A 17,095-nucleotide genomic window follows, 5' to 3' on the forward strand; every position below is an offset into this window, starting at 1 on the left:
GTAACTCACTTCCAATAACTTGCCTTCAGATAAATGTTATCAAGCTCATCAATGACCACCACATTGTTAAATCCAGTGGTCTGTTCTTGCAGTCATTTTGACCTGTCATCAGCATTTAACTACTCAACCCTCCTTAAGGAGCTCTCTTCACTTGGTTGTAAGGACATTATACTCTCCTGGCTTTGTTCCTCCCTCCCTGGCCTTCTTTATATCTCCAGCATCTAAATGTTGGAGTCCCCCAGAGCTCAGTGCTTGAACACCTTTTCTATCTATACTTATTTCCTTGGTTTCTATCTAGTCTCGTGGCTCTAAATACCATCTATACACTGATGGCTCCCACATTTATATTTCAAGCTGAACCTCTCCTAATTCTCACATACTCTGGTCAGAGCCATAGTAGTCCCTCATCTGGGACTTACATGTAACATGTAAGATATACTTAGATGTAAGTTTCCTCACGTCTACCATTCTACCCTTCAGTTTCTTCTTTTTCATTTTCTTTTTTTTTTTTTTTTTTGAGACAGAGTCTCGCTCTGTCACCCAGGCTGGAGTGCAGTGGCGTGGCGCGATCTCGGCTCACTGAAAGCTCTGCCTCCCGGGTTCACGCCATTCTCCTGCCTCAGCCTCTCCAAGTAGCTGGGACTACAGGCGCCCGCCACCACGTCCGGCTAATTTTTTGTGTTTTTAGTAGAGACGGGGTTTCACCGTGGTCTCGATCTCCTGACCTCGTGATCCGCCCGCCTCGGCCTCCCAAAGTGCTGGGATTACAAGCGTGAGCCACCGCGCCCAGCCCTTTTTTATTTTCTAATGATAGCTTTATCGAGATATTATTCAGATACCATATACTTCTCTACCACCATCACCTTTTCTTTCATTTTGTTCACCCATTTAAAGTATCCAATTCTGATCCCTTTGTAGTTCATAAGCGTGATGATTGGGTGTTCATGCTCATGCATGAGCTGTGCCTCCCTCAAGCCTTGTTGTGACATCATCATATTACCTGTCTGATGTGAACTTAGAAAAATAAAAATAAAATAAAGTGTACAATTCAGTGGCTTTTAGTATACTCACAGAATTGTGTAGCCATTCCATAATCAACTTTATAAATACTACCATTCCCATGTACATTAGCAGTCATTCTCCTTTTGCTCTCAACCATTGTGCCAACTCCAGCACCCCGAACCCCCGAGCCTAAGCAGCCGTTTATCTACTTTTTTTCTCTATAGATTTGCCAACTCTGGAATCATACAGTATGTGGTGACTGGCTTCTTTCATTTAATCTAATGTTGTTAAGGTTTATTCATATTGTGGCATATATCAATACTTAATTTCTTTATTACCAAATAATATTTCATTGTCAAAACAGGAGCAAAAGACAGAGAGAACAGGGAGGGAGTTGGGGGAGGTGCCACACATTTTTAAATGACCAGACCTTGCAAGCACTTACTCACTATCATGAAGACAGCACCAAGCCATGAGGCATCCACCTCCATGACCCGACACTTCCCACCAGGCCCCGCTTCCAACACTGGGGATTATAATTCAACATGAGATTTGGATGGGGACAAATATCCAAACTATGTCAGTTGCTTCCTCACTTCCCTCAGGTCTTTACTCAAACGTTATCATCTCAGCGAGGCCTTCCTGGTGAAATATGCTCCTGCATTCCACCACCCTCAACCCCCCAGTAGAGTCTGTCTGCCTTCCTGCATTATTTTTCCCTATGGGACATATTACTAGCATATTTATCTTGTTTGTTTATCTTATTTATTGTCTTTCTTTCCCTACTAGAATGTAAGCTCCATGGGGGTAAGAATTTTTGTCTATTTTGTTTAATGCTCTATTCCCAAACCTAGAAAACTACCTGATGGACAATAAGCACTCAGTATCTATTTTTATTTTTTTATTTTTGGGGAGATAGAGTCTTGCCCTGTGGCCCAGGCTGGAATGCAGTGGTGCGATCTCAGCTCACTGCAACCTCTGCCTCCCAGGTTCAAGAAATTCACATGTCGCAGCCTCCTGAGTAGCTGGAACTACAGGCACACACCACCACATCCAGCTAATTTTTTTCATTTTAGTAGAGGCAGGATTTCACTATGTTTCCCAGCCTGGTCTCGAACTCCTAAGCTCAGGCAATCCACCCGCCTCGGCCTCTCAAAGTGCTAGGATTATAGGCATGAGCCACTGTGCCTGGCCTCTCAGCATCTATTTTGAATGAATGAATAACATTGTCTCTGGAGAGGAAACTAGGAGGCTGGGCAATAAGGTTGGAAGGAGATATTTTGCTATACAGTTTCATACCTTCTAAATTTTGAATAATATAAATAGATTACCTATTTACATAAATAGAATTAAATTAGTAAATATGAACAGAGGTATATCATTACATAGGACCTAGTAAGAAAAATAGATTTTGTGAGTTTGATTGTGGACTTCAAGGTAGTATAATATATTTAGCAAGAACCTGAAACTAAAAGGGGGAAGAGCTATAACTTAATTCCTTCCAGGTTCTTGTAAGGGCTTCTGAAAATAGAAGGTAGAGGTTTTGACATAAGTAGTTTGACATTGACAAAATGTGGTTTTTTACTCACCTTAAGGTTTGGTAGCATTATTGTAATTTAATGCAGTCCTATAAATTATTTCAAGAGTACACTTTTATTGTAGACGGGGAGGAAAGAAGAGGTTTTGCTTGCCTATTCCACTCTGCTTTCCAAATCATTGTTTTCAGAGATGCTACTGAGTGCCTCTAAAATGTTGACACCCATTTCTTTCCAAAACCCCAGTCAAACAGCCCTTGTATACCACAAGTTTTTAAATATGTAAGGGTAAAGCCAGGGCTCAAATTAACCAAAAATACAACTTAGATACTCCCTGAGTAGCTGCTTCCTGACCTCCCTTCTGTATGATCCATAGCCATATACTTTGCTGTGGTTCACATCTAGGATTTTACATGAGAGAATAGCACAGTGCTCAAGTGCAGTGGGGGAACAGACCTCAGATCTCCCCCACCCGGACACCTTGAGGTTAAGATATAAGAAAATATACACCTGTAGATAATAAAATGTTTTTTTGTTTTTTATTTTTATTCTTTCCTGATACAGGGTCAAGGAAATGATTCCTCCAAGGCCTCCTCTTACCCGTCGGACAGGAGGAGCTCAGAAGGCAAGTGCCAAAGCCAAGATGAAACGATAAGTAATAAGATATTGAGTGCATGCACTTGATAATTGCATGGACTCTTTAATATGTCTTCCAGAAGGGGTGAAAACTTGTTTGAAGCTTTATGTATTTTCATTGCTGGTTCCATTTGTGATCAACGGCATATAGCATACAGTGTTTAATCTTTGGCTGATGGTCTCTCAGCTGGGAAGAAAAGGGCATTTTACATTTAAAGTATTACTGGGTGTGGTGGCACGCACCTGTAGTCTCAGCTACTAGGGAGGCTGAGGCAGGAGGGTCGCTTGAGGTCAGGAGTTCAAGGGAGGAGTGAGCCATGATCATACCGCTGCACTCCATCCTGGGCGACAGAGACCTTGTCTCTAAAACAAACAAATCCAAACAAACAAGTAAAGTATCATGGAACATAAAACCAAATCCAGTTTTAGACTTCCAATCCATGCTCTTGACCTCTCTGAGGTGTCTACCAGATGTTTTGTATTTTCTTAGGCAGTGAGTGACTACCACATACAGATCAAGAATATTTCTAGAGCCATTCTAGATGAGTACTACAGAATGTTTGGAAAACAGGTGGCCAAACTGGAGAGTGATATGGATAGTGAAACCTTGGAGGAGCAGAAGTGCCAACTCAGCTATGAACTTAATTGCTCTGGAAAATACTTTGCTTTCAAAGAACAACTCAAGGTAAAACATTCACTTGTTTAATTACTCCATGGGTTTTTATGGAGCAAGTTCTCCACATACCCAGATCACATTTTCTCCTCTGATTATATTCAGCTATACTCTTACCTTTCTTGGTTGGGGCAAAGAGCTAAGTTCTCTATGATAGAGTGTCAGGAGAAGCTCCATTCCTTCAGTCTTGGAATAAATTATTACATATATTCTGAATGGGAGCTTTTAAGAAACTAATTATTCACTTGAGGCTGGGCCAGATTTTGTACCAGATTTCATTGTCACTATAGGAGGCAGAAACTCTGTCTGGTACTGACTCCATAATTAATTCTTCTTGCCTCTCATTCAAATCTCTCCAAAAAAATTAATTTTAGTTTTAAAATTGAAGACGAAACAGTTATCAGAAAGGAGGCCTTAACCATTAGGACTAGAGTAGCATGTCTTAAGTTAGGATACATTTAATTACTGGCATTACATTTTACTTTTTAAAATTCAGAATGTATAAACAAAAACAAAAAACCCCAAATCTTTCCCTAATCTATAGAATCACTAAAATTTGAGAAATAGTTAACTTAATAATCATTTCTTGAATAATAATGGCTAACATTTATTGCATGTTTGCTGTTTTCCAGGCCAATTTATCAATGCTTCATATTTTACTAATTTAATCCTTATAACAATCCTATAAAGTAGGTGTTGCTCATTTTATAGATGGGAAAATGAAATTTTTTTTTTTTTTTTTTTTTTTTTTTTTTTTTTTTTGAGACGGAGTCTTGCTCTGTCGCCCAGGCTGGTGTGCAGTGGCGCAATCTCGGCTCACTGCAAGCTCCGCCTCCCGGGTTCACGCCATTCTCCTGCCTCAGCCTCTCCGACTAGCTGGGACTACAGACGCCCACCACCACGCCCGGCTAATTTTTTGTATTTTTTAGTAGAGACAGGGTTTCACCGTGGTCTTGATCTCCTGACCTCGTGATCCGCCCGCCTCGGCCTCCCAAAGTGCTGGGATTACAAGCGTGAGCCACCGCGCCTGGTGGAAAATGAAATATTAGTTGGCTAAGAAATTTGTCCAAAGTCACAGAGATAGTAAAGATCAATGTTGGGATTTAAATTCAGGCAGTCTGGATCCAGAACTCACATTCTTAACTGCTACACTACACTGCCTTTGTACACACCTTTACTATGTGTCCTGTACTGTACTAAACAGATAGAAAGAAAGAACACGGAAGTCATAGAGTGAAAAACAATGAATATTCATGGAAGCAAGAGGGTATTCTCAGCAGGTGGTGTAGTCATGTCTCAGTTTGACTCTTGGTTCCACATTTACTAGTTGGGTGACCTTGAAACGTGACTTTATCTCTCTGTGCCTCAGTTTCTTTACCTAACAACAAGGATGAAGTTAATATTATCACATAGGGTCATTATGAGAATTAAATAATATAATGCATGGATTATAAAACCTGGCAATAATGTTACCTTAGTGGGGAAAAAAGGAGAAGCTGTCCTGGCTATAGCAAAGTGCTATGTTTATATTTGTACAGCATTTTAAGCTTCTATGCTTGTTATCTCTCTTTGGCTTCTCAATCATCTTCTAAAGTAAAATAACAATACCAGAACTACATATCCTCTTAACAAATGAGGAAGCTGAGGTACCAAAGTGTAAAATAATTTATGAAGTTGTACAGTGGCTGCATTAGAACCAGAATTCCATTCTCTGGATTCTCAGCCCAGCCCTTTCTCCCTTTCCCCTTTGAACCATATGGCCACCATGAGAGACATAATGCCTAAACCTAATGCTCAGATTTTCTTCAGCTTTATGATTCTCTTCATGTAGTATGAGCTCTGTGTTGCTTCAATTAGTGATGATGGTGACGTTAAGGAAAGAAGAAATCATACAGAGTATGCTGATTGGGGGAAATTTGGAGAGCCGATAGTCTACCACCCACCAAGGGAGAAATCAATTGCCTTCTGAAATTTTGATCAGCTTTAGACCAGAAAGCCCTAGAGAGACCCATGCTCTCAGCATGGTGCTGGACTGTATTATCAGATGGGTGATCTGTGTGTCTTGCAGCATGCTGTGGTAAAGATTGTGAGAGATAAATACTTGAAGACAACATCATTTGAAAGCCAGGAGGAACTGCAGACATTTATCAGTGAGCTCTATGTGTTCTTAGTAGATCAGATGCATGTAGCCCTAAACCAGGTACGTGTCAAGAACTGAGAGCACTTTCTTTTCTCTGTAGAGCATCAGAGTCTTCTATGAATGATTCCTTCCTTTGTTTATTCAACAAATATTTATTGAAGTGTCTGCTCTGTGCTGGGCACTGAAAACACAAAGATGAGTAAGAAACTGCCTAAACCTAATTAGTTTAAGACTAATTTTGGAAAAAAACAAGGAGATATGCTCTTTCAATTTCCTAGAAAAATAAATTTCACAACTTTAAAAAATGTGATGGAATTGTCAAAAATAGATAAAATAGGTTGCATAAATTATGAAATGAAAATTATCATTCTATTTATTCTGTGAACAGGTACAATTCTTGATTTTTTATTGAAGATCATAAAAGCAGAGAAAAACTGAGTTTTCAGATATTATACCCAAATGACAGTGACACTTCAAACATGCCTTTTCTGTTTGACTGGTGGTCTGCTGTCCCACCCACTTTTCTGTTTATATTTGTAAGTCTTGCATCTTGCCTTCATTTGCTTATTTTTGTTTGTATTCAGGGGTAGTTTATTTGAAACCAGTGACAAAGTCAGTCTTTTTGTCCCCTGGTAGTGTCTAACCATCTATGCCTCCTCAAATTCTTTATTTGCCTTTCCCTTCCTTGTTTTTCTTCTCTTCTCACCATCACCTCTTGTTTCACTTTGTTCTGTCTTCCTGGAGGAGGTAGGACAGGAGTGTCCAGCATCAAAGGATTAAGAGAACAGTCCTGCCTTGGGCATGGATGATTTGATTTGGAAAGCAATTGAGAGTGGAGCATGAGAAAAAGAAGTTTTGACTTTTTCCTCACTAGTAGTTGGGAGCAATACACTGAATTATTTTACACTGAGGTATAATATGATCAGGTTTACATTTGCTAAAACACTCTGATAGCACTATGGAGGATGAGTTAAAGGTGACAAAACTGTGATGTTAGTTGATTATTGCATAATGAGGAAAAAGTTTAAGTTTCAATGGGTAATTGATACCATTCAATACTTCTTGGTTGATACTAAAAAGAAAAGAAAAACATTAACCAGGACATGGAATGTAATTATGAGTAAATTTGGTGGGAGGCAGATGGTACTGAATTCGCTTTTGAACATAGGCTCTAGTGGGGTTTTGCCCAAGATAGAGATCTGAGCTAGAGGTGAGATTTGGAGAGCCATCATATATGGATGCTATGGTCATAGATGAGCTGCCTGAGAAAAACAAGAGAGAAGAGAGCTGGCAGTAGAACCCTAGGAAATACCAACATTTAAGGAATGAATGAAAAAATTGAAAGAGACAAGTGGGATTGTTAAAGAGGCAAAGAGCCAGAGACAATGGTGTCACAGAAGCCAAAGGAAAAGAATTTTAAGGAAAAGTGGTCAACATTGTTAAATACTCCTAGGAATTCAAGAAAAACAAATCTGAAGTCTTCACTGGATTTGACAATAAGGAAGTTATTGTTAACCTTTACATAGCAATATTATTGGGCTAATGGGAGGATTCAAATTATGATGAATTGAGGAGTAAATGAGCAATCAAGAAACAGATGAATATAAATTCAAGTTGGATGATGAAGGAAAAACTGGAAAAGTAGTAGCTAGAAGTTATAGGGATTTTCTTCCCTCCCTTCCTTCCTTCATTTCTTTCTTTCTCTTTCTCTCTCTCTCTTTCCCTTTCTCTCTTTCTTTCTTTCTCGCCCAGGCTGGAGTGCAGCAGTGCAATCGTGGCTCACTATAGCCTCAACTTCCCAGGCTCAAGCAATCCTGCCACCTCAGCCTCTCAAGTAGCTGGGACTACAGGTGCACACCACGCCTAGCTAATTTGTGTATGTTTTTGTAGAGATGGGGTTTCACCATATTGCCCAGGCTGGTCTCGAACTCTCAGACTCAAGCGATCCACCAGCCATGGCCTTCCAAAGTGCTGGGATTACAGGCATGAGCCACCTGCTCCTGGCCTGGGATTTTCTTTTTAAGATGAAAAAGACTTGAGCACATCCACAGGTTTGGGAAAAAGTCAGCAGAGTGGGAGAAGCTGAAAATTGAGGAAAGAGAGGGGATAATCGATGGCAGGCTCAGGGTATACACCTGGGAAAGGACCAAGAATTTAAATGGAAGGATTAACTTTGAAACAGTGAAGCCTGCAATACCTCTATCTCTGAGGCTAAAAAGAAAGCGATACAATAGATCCAGAAATAAATAATTTAGCTAGGGAGTATAATAGTTGAGGGATTTCTTACTTAATGATATCTATTATCTCTGTGAAGTAAGGTCTTTACTGAAAGTGAAGGGGATGAGGATTAAAAGAAAAACTGGAAGAAAGAGAAGAAAACTTAGATACTGCAAAGCATTATGGAATATGCTGCTAAGCAAAGACAAATACATAGATTACTAAGGGTATTAAAGGTCTCCAGCTAAGACTGAATGCCGCAAGAGTTTGTGGCAGCTTAGATACCAATCTCTGTGTCTATGCAGTTTTCCTTAGGACCAGTTAGCTGCTCTTGTCTTAGAATGAAGAAGTCAGATTGTACTATTGTTTTAATTTGAGAATTTTCAGGACAAATGCAGGAGAAGGACAAGGATGCCTGAGATGAAAGTATGCTGGTGAGAGAGTAGCCTGAGTGAGTAATCATGAGGTTCAGACTGATCCATTTGGGAAGTGATGGGCTTATTGGAACTGAAGGAAATAAAGTCAGCAGTTTTCAGTGGGCTAAGTAACAAATAGGTGGAAGACAAGACATGGAGTGTTGGTTCTGGGAGTGGGATATTAGAGTATTCTGTTTTGGGTGTAGAAGTGCATTGCTACAGGGATTTGGGGTAAGATAATCAAAACTAAAAAGAACAGGACAAAAGCATTAATTAATGATCAGAAACTCTCTTTGGCCTATCTCAAATTTGGCTTTACTGTCCACATTTCTTAGCAATTATCCTTATTAAAATCACTAATATTATTTTGACTTCTAATTAATGAATTTTGTGGACTCTTTCTTGACCATAGCTTCTGACTCAGGAGATTCCTAATTACACCAGACCTGCTCTCCCAATCTGTGTGTATAGGATATATTCTTTTTCTGGTTTTCCTCCTACCTTTTTGTTTCCTTTGAAGGATCTATCAGTCCATATTTCCTACTAAAACTATAGATTTGGCTTCTAAAGGTTTACCCTTAATCTCCTGTTTTCTTCACATTTAAAGACCCTAGCGAGGGCTTGCCAACCTTTTTCATGTCATGACACAAAAAAATGATAATATTTGTCATATACACTAGAGAAAATGAAGGAAGCTATTTGAGGTCAGAGGTGACCTGCATAGGGACTATGAATGCCCTGAGGGTTGAGGCAGTTATTTCTGCCCTAAGCAATTTTTACTTACTTCCATGAGCTCAGACTGTTGGTATTCAGATACCTGAGCTTCTCTTTCACCCTTGACATTTCTTTCCTGGTTCACTCTTATTCTTTTACTTTTTTGGCAAGACTGTCATTATAGACATCAGTCAGTAACATTTTAGACGTCATGACTGGATCTCACATCAGATTTATGCTCATGAAACCTCTCTACTTGTAATTGTTTCATTTTTGTCTACCTAACATCTTGACATTGACAAGACCATGCCAGATGATGTCCAAGGCACTGTTGCAACCATTTATAAAAGCAGTGAACAGCTTCAACTCTTTGCATTTGAAGCAGAAGTCAATGAGAACTTTGAGATGGCAGCAGCATATTATAAAGAGGTAATTAAACATCTTCCCAGTGATTGTTACTATTATTTGTGAAATATGGGCATGATAAATAGTCATTTTTGATTGTTTAAAATCCAACTTGATTGGTGAAAGGGTAGACACATAGAACAATAAACTAGAGTCCAAAAATATGTTCCCACAAATAAGGTCATTCAATTTTTGACAAACCTAAAAGAAATTCAATGGAGAAAGGATAGTCTTTTCAGTAAATAGTGTTAGAACAATTGCAAAAAATAAAATAAACCTCAACCTTAAACATTTTACAAAAATCAACTCCAAATGGAACATATATCTAAATGTAAAATGTAAAACTATAACACTTTTAGAAGAAACATAGGACAGAATCTTGACCTGGAATCAGGTAGAGTTCTTAGACATGACACCAAAGCATGATCGATCAAAGAAAAATGTGATAAATGGGTAACTTTGCTCCATAGAGCAGAGTTAAAAACATTTGCTCTATGGAGGTCATAAGAGAAAGAAAAGGAAAAGTACAGATTAGGAGAAAATATTTATAAAACATATGTATGACAAAGGATTTGTATCCAGAATATAAAGCACTCTCAAAACTAAAAAATATTTGTACATAAGCATTTGTATGAGTACCTATTTTTAATTATTTTGGTTATATAATTACGAATGAAATTGCTGGGACATACAGTAATTCTCTGTTTAACTTTTTGAGAATTTTGAGGCATTTCACTGGGATTTTGATAGGGATTGCCTTGTATCTGTAGCTTGCTTTGGATAGTATTGACATCTTAACAATATTAAGTCATCCAATCCATGAACATGGAATGTCTTCCCATTTATTTATGTCTTTCTAAATTTCTTTAAGCAATTTTTATAGTTTCACTCATCATGAAGTGCATTTTTCAGATTTGTAGATAAACTTATATTTGCCATCTGAAGATTACTGCAGAAATTATTATATATGGTTGATATACAAACAATGAATAGGCTCCCAAGGTATTAGATGAGTTTAAAGTGACCAGAATACTGACACTAGGAACAAATAGCTTGATGATTCAAATTTTTAATTATATTAATACTCTTTTCAACCACCTACTAAAGGCCAGAACAGTGATTGCGCTAGGCATTTGAGATTCAGTGATAAGCAAAAAAGAAGTCACAATCTGTGCTTTCATAGAACTTACAGTATTTATAGTGTTTACCATGTGATGTTGTATGCATAAAAATAGGACATAGTATCACAATAACCTTGGCTTTCCTGATGCTTAGAGATTGGTCCGTGAGCCCCAGAATCTGGATCACTGGTTGGACTATGGTGCCTTCTGCCTTCTAACTGAAGACAACATCAAAGCACAAGAGTGTTTTTGGAAAGCCCTTTCCCTCAACCAGAGTCATATCCCCAGGTATAGGTGGAAGGGAGATGAGGAATCAGTGGGAAGGAACAGATAAGTTTCTACATGAAATTGTCTTGGTTCCATAAATGTGACATGGGACCATGTTGTTAATCATGTTGGTGATCTTTTCTCAGCTTGTTGCTGTGTGGTGTCCTGGCTGTCCTGTTGGAGAACTATGAGCAAGCAGAAATTTTCTTTGAGGATGCTACTTGCTTGGAACCAACTAATGTTGTAGCCTGGACTTTACTTGGTAGATATTTTCCTGCAATCTGAATGTGTTTTCTCCCCATTATAAGATTTTCCTGTTTTCCTTTCTCTTCTTCAATGGCTCATTACGTAGTTCTTAAACTTTGGTAAAATATGGGAAAAATAAGTGAAATACAATTCTTTAGTATATGATAGTGGGAAAATAGTCATATGTATTTCAACATTTTTCTTTCCCCAGGTTTGTACTATGAAATTCAAAACAATGATATTTGAATGGAAATGGCATTTCATGAGGCCTCCAAACAGCTTCAGGCACGGATGCTTCAGGCACAAGTAACAAAGCAAAAGAGCACTGGTGTTGTAGAAGACACTGAGGAAAGAGGGAAGAGAGAATCTAGTTTAGGCCCTTGGGGAATCACAAATGGTTCTGCAACAGCAATCAAGGTGGAAGCCCCAGCAGGTAGGGCCAGGAAATAGAGGTGATGAGTGGCTATTAGAAAAATTACTGCCAGGTGTGGTGGCTCACATCTGTAGTCCTAGCAACCTGGGAGGCTGAGATGGGAGGATCACTTGAGCCCAGGAGTTCAAGGTTGCAGTGAGCTGTGATCATACCACTGCACTCTAGCTTCAGTGACCAAAATCCCATCTCTAAAACAAAATTTAAAAAATAAAAAGAAAAGTACTGGCCTTAAGAACAGAAGCTGGCACATGGTAGGCACTCAGTAAATATTTGTTAAATGAATAAATACATGGAGTTTGAGTTATTTCAGGGATACCAGGAAAAACTCTTAACTTCTAAATATTTCCTCATTCATATGATTAGTAGTCTGAAACTTCTACTGTTGAGATTCAATTGTTTTAATCTTAGAGAATTTACTGTCTTTAAAAGGCGTACCATTCTAACAGAGTAAATTTCATTTTTCCCCCTCACTTTTTTCTCTACCACATAAAGTCCCTCTCTTATGATTCTCAAATGTATTTATTTATGTACTCCCTTTCCCCTGCTGTTCTGTGATTCTCTTTTCCTCCAGTCATTCTAATGTGTGGTATGTGTGTTTTCGTTTGTGTGTTCCTTGCACATGTGCATTATTTTGTGTGCCTACATTTTTTAACAGTTTGAGGTGTAATTGACATTTCAAAAACTGCACATATTTAATATGTACAATTTGATAAATTTTGACGTATGTACACAATCAAGAAAACATCACCATAATCAACATAATGAACATATTCATTGTCCCTAAAACTTTCCTCATGCCCAGTTGTGGGCATCTCTTTCTCCTGCTCCCATTTCCAGACAACTACTGATCTGCTTTCTATCTATCTAGATAAGTTTGCATTTTCTAGAATTTTTGAATTCTAGAAAACACCTGGAATTTTCTAGAATTTCCAGAATTAAATAGAATCACACAATATGTACTCTTTTTTATCTAAGCATAATTACTTTGAGATTTAAACATGTTGTTGCTTATATCAATATTTCATCCCTTTTTATTGCAAAGTAGTATTCCATTGTATGGATATACCACAATTAGTTCATCCATTCACCTGTTGATGGATACCTGTGTTGTTTTTAGTTTGGAACTATTAAAATAAAACTACTATGGACATTCATCTACAAGTCTTTTTTTTTTTTTTTTTTTTTGAGATGGAGTCTTGCTCTGTCACCCAGGCTGGAGTGCTGTGGTGCGATCTTGGCTCACTGCAACCTCCACCTCCCAGGTTCAAGCAATCCTCCTGCCTCAGCCTCCCAAGTAGCTGGAACTACAGATATGTGCCACCACACCTGGCTAATTTTGTATTTTTAGTAGAGACAGGGTTTCACCATGTTGCCCAGGCTGGCCTTGAACACCTGACCTCAGGTGATCTGCCTGCCTCGGCCTCCCAAAGTGCTGGGATTACAGGCATGAGCCACCACGACCAGCCTCTTGTTATTTTTAATATGGATTTTGTTAGTAATTACCCCATTCAACTTGCATTTTGTTTATTTGCATCCTCTGCCTTTTTCTCTTGATAAGTCATGACAAAGGCCTAACATAATCTTTTCAAAGAACCAGGTTTTGGTTTTGTTTCTCTTCTCTATATATGTTATTTAAATCATTGATTTGCCAGGCGTGGTGGCTCACGCCTGTAATCCCAGCACTCTGGGAGGCTGAGGCAGGCGGATCACAAGGTCAGGAGATCGAGACCATCCTGGCTAACATGGTGAAACTCTGTCTCTACTAAAAATACAAAAAGTTAGCCGGACTCGTGGCGCATGCCTGTAGTCCCAGCTACTCGGGAGGCTGAGGCAGGAGAATCGCTTGAACCCAGGAGGCAGAGGTTGCAGTGAGCCGAGACTGTGCCACTGCACTCCAGCCTGGGCAACAGAGTGAGACTCTGTCTCAAAAAATAATAATAATAGTAATAAATAAATAAATAAATAAATAAATAAATCATTGATTTATGCTTCTAAAGTTTAAGTATGTCTCTTTATTTTTTTGAGTTTGAAATGTTGCTCTTGGCCGGGCGTGGTGGCTCACGCCTGTAATCCCAGCACTTTGGGACGCGGAGACGGGTGGATCACGAGGTCAGGAGATGGAGACCATCTTGGCTAACACGATGAAACCCCGTTTCTACTAAAAATACAAAAAATTAGCTGGGCGTGTTGGCGGGCGCCTGTAGTCCCAGCTACTCGGGAGGCTGAGGCAGGAGAATGGCGTGAACCCAGGAGGCGGAGCTTGCAGTGAGCTGAGATTGCGCCACTGCACTCCAGCCTGGGGGACACAGCGAAACTCCGTCTCAAAAAAAAAAAAAAAAAGAAATGTTGCTCTTTTTCAGTTGATGTTCATCATCTTTATGTAATCATATCAATTTTTTGTTGTAAAATCAATTCTATTAGCCTGGATTTAATATAAAATAGAGCCTGAGTCAAGAATTTAATGCTAATACTTTAATTAGAAGAGTTAATTTCAGAACAGGCAGAGTGAAGAAAAAACAGTAAGAGAGGCAACAACGGATATGAACCAATGTAAGGTGACACCTTATGTCTACATTGGCCATTTCATTATAATAAACTGCAAAGAATGCAGCTGGTTGCTTTGCAGCTTTGCAGGTAAACTTGCTTGGTCTTGTGGGACATCTCTAAGCATTCAGGCTATATAGAGAAACCATGACTGAATAATATGGGAAGGAAGAAGGAAAGAGAATCTGTTATTTTGTCTCTTCTCTTCTGTTGGTCAAAATTAATCACCTGTGGAGTTAAGTGCACCCATACTTTCAGGTTTTATACTCTGGTCCTTTTGGTACCTGCTTGGGAAGTCATATGCCATACCCTAAAGTGTAGAATTCTGTCCAATCCAGAAGTGGTGGGAAGAGCCAGGAACTCAGATTATGTGGCTGGTTGAACTAACTGTCCAACCAAGGGGTCAGGGAGGGCCTGGCTCTCATTGGTGAAGAAATAAGTAGTTCCTAGATAGTAGGACTCCATGAACCCAAGTGCTGGCAGTCAGCCTTAGCAGCAGGACTGTGACTGGGCCTCTCATGGAGAAGTAGTTGCCAAAGTGCCTGATACAGAGCATGCACCTGAGGGTCTATGGCATTGACAGAACCTGAGATATATTAGACAGGTAAGACACATCAATATCAATGTTTATATTATTTTTTCTATAAACATACTATTCTCTGCTGAGCCACTTTCTGTGTTTTTTTCTTCTTTTATAGCTTTATTTTTCCAAGAACTAATAATTACCTAATTTATTCAGAAAACTTAGTATTCTGTGTTCCTTTTGCGTTCTTCCCCACATGCTTCAAAAGTATTGTCAAGTGCCCATCAATATTTTTGATATGTTTGGCCGGGCATGGTGGCTCACACCTGTAATCCCGGCACTTTGGGAGGCCAAGGCGGGTGGATCATCTGAGGTCAGGGGTTCAAGACCAGCTTGTCAAATATGGCGAAACCCGTCTCTACTAAAAAAACAAAAATTAGCTGGGTGTAGTGGTGGGCACCTGTAGTCCCAGAAACTCAGGAGGCTGAGGCAGGAGAATCACTTGAACCCAGGAGGCAGAGGTTGCAGTGAGATCAGATCGTGCCACTGCACTCCAGCCTGGGTGACAGAGCAAGACTCCATCTCAAAAAAATAGATAGATGATAGATAGATAGATGATAGATAGATAGATAGATAGATAGATAGATAGATAGACAGATGTTAAAATGCATCAGTCCATTTTTCCCCCCTAGAGATATTTCTTCCTCCAAAGCCTTCTATCTTCCTTCTTCAATTCTCAGTGCTTACCCTCTAGGCCTGATGGGTAACTCTTCTCCTGGGACGTTCCTTTGCTGTGATTCTGAAAATCTCCTTTAACTTCAAGATGCATCATTTCTTGGATTCTGTACCTTCCTCTTTCATACTTTGCTTCCTCATTTTGGTGGAGCACATCCTCCAGAAACTTCCTAAGAAAAGTATGAGTAATAAACATATTGAGGCCATGTATGCATAAAATAAATTTATTCTACAATTTACATTAATAAATAATAAAATAGAAAAAATATATTTGCATATATCACCTAGGATTATGAATATTTTCCTACATAATCAAAGCATCGTTTTTTCATACACATAAAAATGTAGTCATGTACTACATAACGTTTCAGTCAATGATGAATCACGTATGTGACAGTGGTCCCGTGATATTATAATACTGTATTTTTACTGTACCTTTTCTATGTTTAGATACACAAATACTTACCATTGTATTATAGTTGCCTCCAGTATTCAGTACAGTAACAGCCTGTACAGGTTTGTAGTGTAGGAGCAATAGGCTCTGAAATTCCCATTTCATCACTTTTATTATAGTTTACTGTTCTCTGATTAAATTCTTAATCTGACCTTTATCTTCTTGATCACAGTGACTATTGTTGGGAACAGGCCCCCAAATCTGGCCATAAACTGGCCCCCAAACTGGCCATAAACAAAATCTCTGCAGCACTGTGAAATGTGATGGCCACGACGCCCAGGCTGAAGGTTCTGGGTTTACTGGAATGAGGGCGAGGAAACACCTGGCCCACCCAAGGGGGAAAACCACTTAAGGCGTTCTTAAACCACAAACAATAGCATGAGTGATCTGTGCCTTAAGGACATGTTTCTGCTGCAGATAACTAGCCAGAGCCCATCCCTTTGTTTCGGCCCATCTCTTTGTTTCCCATAAGGTATACTTTTAGCTAATCTATAATCTATAGAAACAATGCTTATCACTGGCTTGCTGTCAATAAATATGTGGGTAAAACTGTTTATGGCTCTCAGCTCTGAAGGCTGTCAGCCCCAATTTCCCACTCCACACTCTATATTTCTGTGTGTGTGTCTTTAATTCCTCTAGCGCCGCTGGGTTAGGGTCTCCATGACTGAGCTGGCTTTGGCAACTATAAAGTTTGTGTCCCAACCTCCTGTGGCACTATTTATATTTTCTCTCCTTTTTATTTGTTTTGGTTCATATTGTCAGGTATCCTTGTGTGTCTGGTTATTTTTAAATCATATATAAGGCACTCTGTTGGTAAACTAATTCAGTTTGAGGGATCAAGAGGATTTGAAGATGACTTGTAATTCCTGTGAAGGCCTATTTCAGTTTCATCCTTTACTCTTAGAGTGTAGCTCTTTGGTATCTCAACTCAGATTCCTTTTAGTGGTCATTGTCTACCAGTGTCTGCCATACACATCCTTGAGAGTCAATCAAAAGTAAAGTTGAGCCTGCCAGACTCTCAGTCTCACCGTTGA

General features: G+C 39.2%; 1 protein-coding gene and 1 non-coding gene across 3 annotated transcripts in view; both read left to right on the forward strand.

Annotated features, from left to right (window-relative positions):
- Positions 1-16,391, forward strand: part of CFAP70 (cilia and flagella associated protein 70) — a 68,964-nt gene extending 52,573 nt beyond the window's left edge. Inside the window, exons 15-22 of one of the 2 annotated variants that reach the window (XM_063637527.1) lie at positions 3,102-3,166; positions 3,668-3,858; positions 5,915-6,046; positions 9,637-9,762; positions 11,014-11,147; positions 11,273-11,388; positions 11,584-11,805; positions 16,234-16,391. In XM_063637527.1, the coding sequence (XP_063493597.1) occupies positions 3,102-3,166; positions 3,668-3,858; positions 5,915-6,046; positions 9,637-9,762; positions 11,014-11,147; positions 11,273-11,388; positions 11,584-11,618 (799 nt within the window). In that variant the 3' untranslated portion in view covers positions 11,619-11,805; positions 16,234-16,391. Of the gene's footprint in view, positions 1-3,101; positions 3,167-3,667; positions 3,859-5,914; positions 6,047-9,636; positions 9,763-11,013; positions 11,148-11,272; positions 11,389-11,583; positions 11,806-16,233 lie in introns of those variants that run through there. The other variant, XM_063637528.1, reaches the window with a different exon arrangement.
- LOC129481466 (small nucleolar RNA U13) lies at positions 907-1,010 on the forward strand. The gene has a single exon (XR_008657453.1). It is a non-coding gene; the product is annotated as a small nucleolar RNA U13 (small nucleolar RNA).
- Positions 16,392-17,095: the final 704 nt, after the last annotated feature.

The sequence above is a fragment of the Symphalangus syndactylus genome, chromosome 4 (assembly GCF_028878055.3).
Source record: "Symphalangus syndactylus isolate Jambi chromosome 4, NHGRI_mSymSyn1-v2.1_pri, whole genome shotgun sequence".
In the NCBI taxonomy this organism is placed as follows: Eukaryota; Metazoa; Chordata; class Mammalia; order Primates; family Hylobatidae; genus Symphalangus; species Symphalangus syndactylus.